General features: G+C 54.6%; 1 protein-coding gene and 1 pseudogene across 1 annotated transcript in view; one reads left to right on the top strand and one right to left on the bottom strand.

The window, feature by feature from the left end:
• Nucleotides 1-5,747, bottom strand: part of LOC113219574 — a 37,017-nt pseudogene extending 31,270 nt beyond the window's left edge.
• MICAL3 (microtubule associated monooxygenase, calponin and LIM domain containing 3) overlaps nt 1-10,519 on the top strand; it is a 1,031,057-nt gene that overhangs the window by 979,184 nt on the left and 41,354 nt on the right. Inside the window, exon 22 of the mRNA XM_031934616.1 lies at nt 7,151-7,404. Coding sequence (XP_031790476.1) covers nt 7,151-7,404 — 254 coding nt within the window. The remainder of the gene's footprint in view (nt 1-7,150; nt 7,405-10,519) is intronic.

The following is a 10,519-nucleotide window of genomic DNA, read 5'->3' as shown; positions in this document are numbered from 1 at the left end:
GAACCTAGGAGGTGGAGGTTACAGTGAGCCAGGATCATGCCATTGGACTCCAGTCTGCGAAATAGAGCAAGACCCTGTCTCAAAAAAAAAAAAAAAAAAAAAAAAGCACCGTAGGACCCAGGACAGGAAGTGTGTGGTGTTTTTCTCTGTCTTCCCTACAGCACCAAGCACAGAGTTGGGTGCCCTTCCAGCCCTCGTCCTTCCTTGCTGAAATGTTAGACTGGAAGATGAGAAATGGTATCATTTTAAGGCATTAACCATTCCAGCCAAGGAACTCTCATTTCACAAGTTTAGTGAACTCTTAACTTTGGCCTCTGCTGCAGGGGACAGCAGCGTGATGTTTCAGAACCTGACTTTGAAGTCAAAGCCTGGATTTGAAGTCCGGCTCTGCCACCTGCTAGCTGTTAGCAATTTACTCGACCTCTCCATGCCTCAGTTTCCTCATCTGCAAAGGTGCTGCACTTGATAGTTTGTTTTGAGGATTAAATCATATGAAGTACGGACAAAGGCCAATGCCCAGAGTTACTGCTGCTGTTCTTCTCCTGGTGCAGCACAGGTCTCCCTCACTGGGGGTAGGGGCAGGGCCGGGGAGTCTTGTATTAGTTTCCTTAAACAAGGGGTTAATGCCCGGACTTGGGCTTGGCTCAAACTTACCCTGTCCGAGAATGTTGATAACCAAGCTTTCCCATGCCAGAGTCACCCAGGGCTTGTGATGAAAGCACAACACGTTGGGCTAAGTTTCTGATTCAGTGCCTCTGGGGTAAAGCCCCAGAATTTTTAGTTCTCAAAAGTTCCCAGGTGATGCTGTGGTCCGAAGACCACAATTTGAGGAACACCCCTTTAATTTTTCTAAATTTCTCTGATGATAAACATTACCTGGGATGCTTAGTTAAAAATAAAATTGCAGCCAGGCATGGTGGATCACACCCGTAATCTCAGCCCTTTGGGAGGCCGAGGCAGGAGGATTACTCGTGTCCGGGAGTTCAAGACCAGACTGGGCAACAGAGCAAGATCCAGTCTCTGCAAATTAGCCAGCGTGGTGGTACGCTCCTGTGGTCCCAGCTCCTCAGGAGGCTGAAGCGAGAGGATCGCTTGAGCCCAGGAGTTCACTGCCTGGGTGACAGAGTGAGACCCTGGCTCAAAAACAAAACAAAACAAAACAAAAACAAACGTAATTTCTAGGCCCTCCCTGGAGTACCTAATTCTGTGGGTTTGGGGTGGAGGCCAGGAATGTCCGTTTCTAACAAATCCCCCAGGTGAGTCTCCTAATCGATTCATGGTTTAGTCACACAAGCACCTAGAAATCCTAAGCCTTGTCTCAGACCCTTGGCCCAGGCCTAGTCAGCTTCATGCCTCTACCTTGCAGTCAAGGTGGGACCTATCTCCTGGAGGAGACCCTGGAAATAGCACCTTTGTTTTCACTGGAAAGGTCAGTTGGCCAAAGCCCAGGGAGAGCTGGCTTTGTGATGTTAGTGTTGTTTTTCCATGATTGCCTTCCTTTCTGGAAGAATGTGCCCCAGGCAGCAAAGGCAGCTGGCGAAGTGCCCATGTGCTGAAGATCTTCAGCGTTTCCACATTCTTGGCTCTGGGGAGAAGTCAGGAGGGCTAGCACACACAGGTACGTTTTCTGATGAGACAGGCAAGGTCACAGGAAAGTAGATGGCACGCATTGCTCTCTGTCAGAATAACACGCAAGTGAGAGAAGTCTACTCCTTCAAGACTGGCCGTGAATAAGTGGGGATTTCTGCCTGTTCTGTCCCTCCCGCCTCACCCACTTTTCCTGCAGAGGCAGTTCCTAAGCCATTGCCGAGCAGGACAGTAGTTTTAACGTGGATTACATTTCCACCGTGTGAAGCTTGCCACATGATGTCCATCTTCTCCAGCAGCCTGCTCAGCATTAGAGTGTTTGCACAGTTGTCAGGGAAGGGAACCCAGGGGCACGGCCCAACAGGACAGAGGATTGCCGAGTCCCTCTGATTACAAGTGAATTAATTCAGAAGTGAAAACCATGGTTCCCCATTGCCCTTTGAAAACTACCTAGGAACTTCAAGTGGTTCCTGGCAGCAGCCTGTTCATTCGTGGTAGGGTCTGCTTGAATTCCTGGTCTGCACTTCTCAGGTTGCATCCAGGCAGCCGGGAGCTTGATCGAGACCTTCTTCCTGGTCTTGTCACTCTGACAGAGGCTACTGACTGGGAACTCTTGGGCTCTGGGAGAACCACCCAGGAAGGCACAGTGTGACACCATGTGGGCCCTGGTGGAATCCCGACTTCTCCTTATGCAAATGACCCGACTTCCTTAGGCTTCAGTCTCATCATTTATAAAAGCAGGGCAGCCCCATGACCTACAGCATTTGTGTGATTAAATGAGCTACCCAGGGAAAGCAGCTTGTGCTGCAGACACGCGGTCAGGGCTGCCCTCCATCAATCACTGTCATCCTCAGATCTACCCCTCTTGACATGCAGAGGACTGCAGAGCACATCAAGTAGGTCTAACCTTGTCTGTTTAGAATCAAGTGGGCGTGCCCGTTGGATTTCTTTCCCTTGCTAGGTCCACCAGTGTCTCAGTGAGAAGACAGCTGGGGGGAAATTCAGAGCAGGTGCTTTGAGTTGAGTGGCTGGGTATAAACTGAGGCAGGGAGGGATTTTGCTGGACAGTCTTCTAACTGGAACAGCCAGCACCTTCTGATGGAGGCTTTTCCAGGGGACAGTCGGGTTGCAACCTCTGATGCCTCTGAAAGTAACGTAAGCCTGTCCTGGCTTCCGCTGCAGCCCCTGGCACATTCCTGCTGTCCTGGCCACGCTTGGCCCTGTGAGGAGGACAGTAAGGACCTGGCACCTGCCCTTGGAGAAGTGTGGCCCTGGGGGAGGCAGACTCGAATCAAGCAATCTCACAGGGCAATACGTGGTCACCAGTGCCAAAACAGATCCTGTGAGGTGGGAAAGGTGATCCTGATGACTAGATCTTCTGACCCCCGTCTCTCCTGGGAGGCAGTGTTCTGAAAAGTCACCCTCTCCCCAGAGGGAGGGTGAAGGTGGTTGTCTGTGTTGCATTTGTTTCTGGTATAGTGATCTTTCGTGCTGAAGAAGTTTGCAGGCTAAGGTCAGCCGCACTGCAGGTTCCTTGCTCATCTGCCCTCTCCCTCCTGGTTCCTCCCTCCTCTGCCCCTCCCTCCAGAGACGCAGGTGCTCAGAGCCTCGAGGCACTGAATTCACACTGCGAATCTTGTGTGTGACTCGCAGGACCTGGGCAGACCCAGAGACTGCCCCGGTCCTTTGAAAATGATGGACTGGAAAGGAGTTGGAAACCCCTGCCGGCTTCCTCTGTGTCCTTCCCAAAGAGAGGGTGGCCAGTCTGGTGGCTGCAGAAGCAAGCGCCAAGGTCTCTGGGAGGTAGGCTGGGTTTGCAGCCGGTGCGGAGGTGAGGGTGGCTTTCTGCTGTCTTCTGTGCTCCCGTGGTCCTTGAGCTGTTGTGGAACCAGCTGATGGAACACTAACGGCTGTGGGCTGGCCTCGCTGGCCTCATCTCGGGGCATTTCTTCAGTGCCACATCGTGCCTGTGCAGCTGTCTTCACGACGTGGCGCAGGGTGAGGACAGGCCTGCACTGAGGCCCCTCCCAGTGAACTGCAGTGCGGCCCTGCCCTGCTGCCAACTGCTGGGCCGCCTTGCATAGGCCGCGGCTGCTCGGCTGGGAAGGAGGAACCGGGGGCCTGCCCTTGGCCCAGCGAAGATTTTTTTTTTTTTTTTTTTTTTTTGAGACGGAGTCTCGCTCTGTCGCCCAGGCTGGAGTGCAGTGGCGTGATCTTGGCTCACTACAAGCTCCGCCTCCCGGGTTCACTCCATTCTCCTGCCTCAGCCTCCCGAGTAGCTGGGACTACAGGCGCCCGCCACCTCGCCCGGCTAGTTTTTTGTATTTTTAGTAGAGACGGGGTTTCACCGTGTAGACCAGGATGGTCTCGATCTCCTGACCTCGTGATCCGCCTGTCTCGGCCTCCCAAAGTGCTGGGATTACAGGCTTGAGCCACCGTGCCCGGCCCCCAGCGAAGATTTGACATGAGCATAGATGCATCCTGAGCCTTGCTTTGTGTTCAGACAGTGTTAAATGACATGCACTAGGTTGTGTATTGTGTTCATTAATAAGAAAGTAATGAAAACACCAACGTAAGGCAAAAGAATACCAGTAAAAGTGATGCCGAAAGGCCGGGCACGGTGGCTCAAGCCTGTAATCCCAGCACTTTGGGAGGCCGAGATGCGCGGATCACGAGGTCAGATCCAGACCATCCTGGCTAACATGGTGAAACCCCGTCTCTACTAAAAAATACAAAAAACTAGCCGGGCGAGGTGGCGGGCACCTGTAGTCCCAGCTGCTCGGGAGGCTGAGGCAGGAGAATGGCGTAAACCCGGGAGGCGGAGCTTGCAGTGAGCTGAGATCCGGCCACTGCACTCCAGCCCGGGCGACAGAGCGAGACTCCGTCTCAAAAAAAAAAAAAGTGATGCCGAAAATAATCAAAATCCAGATGCCAGGTTTTCCATGGCCCAGTCTTAGGTTTGCCCACTTTAGACTTCTCCTCCCCGCCCTCCGCCCACTGTGCTTGTGTTCTGCTACGCTTTAGCATGCTGTGCGTGCACCTTTCCTCCCCTTGAGAATAAGGAGCTTTTATTTTTTTTTATTTTATTTGTATCTTTATTTTTTGTAGAGACGGGGTGTACCCATGGTTGCCCAGGATGGTCTCAAACTCCTGAGCTCAAATGATCTACCCTCCTCAGCCTCCCACAGTGCCGGGATCACAGATGGGAGCTACCGGGCCCAGCTGAGCATAAGAGTCTTTTCTGTGTCACCTTTGTGTTCCCTGCAGTGTCTAGCAAGTGCGTTGTAAGGGGAAGATAATTGAGTACGTTTTATTCAGGTAAATGAATGAGTGAAGCCAATTCACTACCCTGAGCTCCTCGTGGCGTATTCCTGTGTCCACTGGCTGAGCTGGAGGTGCTCAGAAATGTTCGCCAAGTGAATGAATGAACAAACTCAGAGTGCACGAATAATCAACTCACAGCCCCGCAGCCAGCCAGTAGCAGAGCTGGTGTGGCACAGTGAGGAATCAGCCAACTGGGAAGAGGGAATACAGCCCACAAGACTGCCCCACTTCCGACCCCAGTGGCGAGTTCCGGAGTCTCCCAGAATCACCCGCAGGTTTGACAGTTTGCTAGAACTCGCAGAACTCACCGAACGAAAGCTGTTGTCCTCATGGTTATGGTTCATTACAGGGAAAGGGCACAGATGTCAGTGAGCCAAGGGAAGAAGTATGTAAGGTGAGTCTAGGAAGGAACCAGCCTCAGTTTCCGTTGTGCTCACTGTGGGGCCAGGACGGCCGTACTCTCTCGGTATCGATGTGTGATAATACACCAGGAGTATTGCTCACCTGAGGAATACTGAGACTCTGTGTTTGGAGTTTTTATGACATAGGCAATGATTGATTGATTGATTGTCCACGTGGTTGATGTCAGTCACCAGGTCACTGGATACCGTGCGACCCAAAGCCTCATCCTAATCACATTACTAGACTATGCAACATGACCTGAGGCCCCTGGCAAACAGTGACAGCCCCATAGACAGGGCATTCCAGGCATGTCTGGGTTACCTTCTTGAAGCCAAGACAAGGGCTGGGGTGCTGCCTTTGGACAAGGCGAGCTTCTTCACCTGGCAGTGATCACCCTGGCAGTGGTCGCCCTGGCAGTGCCCCTTAGTGCTCATCGTGGCGTATTCGCTGGTTCGCCCTCTCACACACAAGCGGGCTGTGGAAGAGCCTGCCTTGGCAGAGAGAGGACACACCCTCGCAGGAGGTCAGGGCAGATGCTCCCTCGTGCCTGATGCTTCTTGGGTTTTGTTGGGTCAGAGGTCAGGCTGTGGCTTTAACGTGAAAGCCAATTGCCCCCGGCCTCTCACTGCAGGCAAGGCCTCTCCTGAAAAAGATGCTTTGGGAATTGTCAGACCACGAAACACTCAGAAACATCTCCATTTATGCAGCAATGTTGAGGGTTTTACGCGTATTGGAGCCCCACAGGATGCAGGGAACCTGGTGTTGTTCCTGTCCCGCCTCCCTCCACAGGGCAGGAGTGGGGTACACTGCTGCAGGAGGGTGGCCAGAGCGAGGAGCTACGGTTTGGGTAGTGTGCGTTGTGGCGTGTGCGTTCTCACGGGGGTGCAGCTTCCTATGTCCACCATGCTTGCCTGCAGCTGCAAGGGGAGTGCTTGGCAGTGCAGCAGCCGGCAGGAGCGACGGCCCTGGGGTTGGAGGTTTGTCCCCACCCTTTCCCTGTCGTCTCTGTCCTGTGGCTTTGCAGTGAGCGGTGCCTTTGCTATCATTTCCTTGTGTGTCCCCACGGTACGTAGTGGGTTCTGAGGAGTGCCAGGAAATGGAATCTGTCGCCCCACCCCGGCACACGGACCTTGATCATCAGCTGGTTCAGTCTAGGCCTTTCTGGGCCCCGCTTCCCACACCACACCCACAGCTCTCCTGAGAGGCTTCTGACAGGCCGCAGTCACGCAGAATTGAGTTCCTCTAGCTAGACATCTGGCCAGGACCACCATTCTCGATTCCCGGTGTCATGGGTTTATATCAGAAGGAGTCCACTGCCCTGCTTGTGCCCTCAAGGCCCTGCGAAACTTAAACCAGCGAACTCGGTGTTTGCTGGTTGAAGCACCCTGAGGGATGGGGCTGTGCCTTGAGTTTGAGCCATTGCCGTCAGGAATTTCCATGGGCTCCCTAAGGAGCTGCTCTCCCAGTTCTGCACGCTCCCCTCCGTGGGCAGAGGTTGGGCCAGACCCACAGGCAGCCCTCGGTGGTCCCCTCCCCACCCCATCCATCTGAGGAGAAGCGCGCGAGGTCTATGAGCAGGAGACATTCTTCCCTTTGTCCCCTTAGTCGGGCTTGGGTAGGTGGCTCCTGATGCCCGGGTACCCTGTCCTGCTGTCGCCGCTCTCTCTGCCCTCCCGTCTCCCTCCGCCGTCCCGTCTCCCTCCGCCCTCCCGTCTCTCTCCGCCTGCTCAGCAGCGGCTGTGCCTGGGACGCGCTGCTTCTGACGGTGGTCCTTCCCTTACCCCTTCTCAGGTTTTCTTCGTTCCCTCACTCTGGCCGTGTGGTTATTTCCTCACAGTAGTTCCGAGTCTGAGATGGAGGAGGAGGACGAGGAGGAGGAGGAGGAGGAGCCTCGCCTGCCCCCCTCTGACCTGGGTGGCGTTCCGTGGAAGGAGGCCGTGCGGATCCATGCCCTTCTGAAAGGGAAAAGTGAAGAGGAGCTAGAGGCCTCCAAGAGCTTTGGGCCTGGGAATGAAGAGGAGGAGGAGGAAGAAGAATATGAAGAGGAGGAGGAGGAGGACTATGACGAGGAGGAGGAAGAGTCCAGTGAAGGTCAGAACAGAATCTCTGCTCCTAACCCTGCCCTGTCTCCCAAGGTGATCTGTTTCATGCGTGGGTGTAAGAGGTTTCTGGGGCTGACGTCACACGGACATGCCTCCTGCACAGCCCAGGGACCACCCCTCCCGACCTTAGACGTGGGGGGCAGAGGGAAGGACACTGTGGCGTTGAGCAGACGGTTGGCCGTGGAAATAATGTCCCTCGTGCACGTTGGTTTAGAAATTGGAAGTGGAAGGCGGAGAGCCAGTCCAAGGACTCGTCCAAGTTAGGCCACTCATTCTCGTCTCCTCCTCGTTTTCTCTTTTTGCCCTTTAGTTTCAGTTGAAAAAATTATTTTAATAAAGACAGGGAATTTAGCTTTCTAGAGGATTCCTTGATCCTAGTCTAGGGTTTCGGAGGTGGCTATGAGCTTAGTGCCCACTGGACTGGGCTCAGTCGATGGCACCCAGGGCAGCGTTTGGGGACAGTGTCCTGAAGGGAGACTCGGGCTCAGGGGCCAGCTGCTTTGGCTGGTTCTGAAATAGTCTCTTACCTTGGACTTGAGATTTTTCTGCTCTGTCTGTGTGTGGCCTCAAGTGATGACGAGGGACGTGCTGGGCCTGTGCAGGAGAGACGGCCATTCTTTCTCTGCTCTGGCAGCACAGAAGCCTGGGGGATGGTGAAGACGGAGCCGGGGCAGGTGGAGATCTGAGTCCCCACAAGATAGATGTGGAGTGATCAGGAAGGACATGACCTTTAACTTCTGAGCGCCAGTGACTTCCTGCAATGGTCAGAGGAGCAGTTGAGTTCTCGGTGGCCCCAGACCCCACAGAGCTGGCACTGAGCTGGTCTCTGCTTCTCCTGGGTCCTGTGTGCTTGCTGCCCAGTCTCATCCGGGGATCTGTTTTCTCTGGCACACAGGCCTAAGCCTTTCCCTGACAGGGCTCATGTTCCTGATCCAGTCCCCTGGGAGCTGTGCAGCTCCGGGATGCTGGCCCCAGTGAGGTGGACCCTTGGGCGTCCGCCTGAGCGGTCGGGGTCAGGGACTTCCTCGGGCTCCCTAAGGAGCTGCTTTTCCAGTTCTCTACTCTTCCTTCTAGAGGCAGAAGCTGGGCAGGACCCACAGGCAGCCCTTAGTGGCCCGCACTCCACACCCAGTCTGCTGTAGGAGAAATGGGGTCTGTGAACCTGGGCTCTCCCTCCATGCCGCCGTGTCTGCAGAGCCAGGTGCCGGCGTGGCCTCTGCTAGCCAGCGGAGTGAGCACACACAGCTGGTCCAGGCACGGTGTTTTGTTTGCACTGTTCCAGACATCGTCATCTTCATGTGATGATGATCACTCGGCAGCTCTGAGCTCCAGCACAGCTTAGGGTCTAAGCGTGTTCCCTTTTCATTTCCTGTAGGAAATGAGCTTTAACTACACAAACACATACTGACAAATTCGGCTAAACTCCAAGAGTCCCGGACAGAAGCCTGTGTCCCTAGCCCAGGTGTGAGTCTGTTGGGCAGCCGACCACGGTGCCTGTGCAGGCAGTGGCTGGACACCACTGCTCCCTTCTCTTCCCTCCCGACTTACCCTCGTGTGGGATTCCGGATGCTGTGTGGGTTTCTGGCTCCCCCTGCTGTAGAAGGGGAGTACTGCCCCGGGACACACCACTCCTGCAAGGCGGGTGGCCACGCCAGGTACCTCCCACAGGAAGATTTGAGGGCATTGAAAGGTACCCCCTTTGCCCCGTGCCCACCTTCTACCACAGCTCCCTGGTAGCCTTCCAAAATGTGCCTCCAAGAGGCCAGGCGCAAAGTAGCATGTGAGTCAGAAGAGGTTCTGGAGGAAGTTGGAGAAGGCTCCAGGTGGAATGCGGCCCCACCTGTGCCCCATATATTTTGCTGCAAGCTCCTCATCTCCAGCCAAGACTTGGCTGCTTCTCTGATGCAGGAAACCTCCTGTCACCAGCACAGGTGACTTTAATGCCTCTCCAAGAAAGGAGGAAATGCTGGCTTGTGCTGTCGATACGTCCCTAGGGCTGCATGTATTACCACGAAGCACAGCAGGACTCTGAGAGAAGAATGCCTCTCTTCTCTTTGTTCTGAGGAGGTAGAGAGAGTCCTGTGACATCCAGGCTGTTAGGTGACTCTGCTGTGACTCAGTCCCACCCAGCACCATAAAGAAAGGCAAATTGACCTTAGAAAAAGTCCACAAATCTATAGAGGCCAGCAACTCCAGCAACGGGCTGATACCCCACGTACGGCAGAGCTCATGGCACTGGGCGGTCTTGCTGGTCCTTTCTGCCCATTTCACATTCCCTGTTGCTTGAAGAGACTGTCATAGTGATTGAAGCCAAGGCCAGATTGTCTGGTTAGACTCAGAGGAGGCATGTCACCCGTTCCCAGATGGAAGCTGGCTCCTGGCAGGAACACAAATCCTTCTGATCAGGTGGCACCTGCTCCTGCTGCCTGAACAGCCACCTTCCCTTCCCAGTTGCCGGCTGTCCCTTTATCTTAACCCAGCCGTGTGGCACGGTCCGACACTAAGTACAGGGATCCCACAGGGCAGGGATCCGGAGGGGCCACTGGTGAGTTTCCATATAGCTGAGAAACCAGGCCTTGTTTCCAGAGGTGATAAGCAGGGCACCACATGGAGTTTTCAGGTAAGGACTTTGACCTCAGAGGTGTTGGTCTCATTCTCGCCTGTGAACTTCCAAAGGTTTGGAAATGGACATGAACGAGCTCTGCTTTCCTCCCAGCCATCGCCTCCCCTGACTCTACCCTCCGCTGGGATCCATGTCCTTGCCTCAGACCCAGCATGCAGCATGAGGCCCGCTAAGGGAGGGGGACTGTTTCTCTCCAGCAGCAGCTCCAGCTGCAGAAGATGCCAACCAAAGTGCCAGCAAAGTCTAGCTCTGTCCTGTGTGAGCTGGCCAGCTGGTGGCAGAATGACACAATCTCTTCCCACCTCTCTCGTCACCTGGCCATCAGCTGGGCGAGTGGTACTGGGCACCTTGCTGTGTGACCAGCAGAGGGACAGGGTAGTGCGTTCCTGAGGTGTCACACTGTGCTAGGCACAAAGCAGGTCCTTGTGGCCCCTGGGGCTGGGCCTGCGGGAGCAGGCTGGAATCTGCTCTGTTTCCATCT

This window comes from Piliocolobus tephrosceles, chromosome 19, assembly GCF_002776525.5.
Source record: "Piliocolobus tephrosceles isolate RC106 chromosome 19, ASM277652v3, whole genome shotgun sequence".
Lineage (NCBI taxonomy): Eukaryota > Metazoa > Chordata > Mammalia > Primates > Cercopithecidae > Piliocolobus > Piliocolobus tephrosceles.
This window is presented reverse-complemented; position numbering and strand designations above follow the sequence as displayed.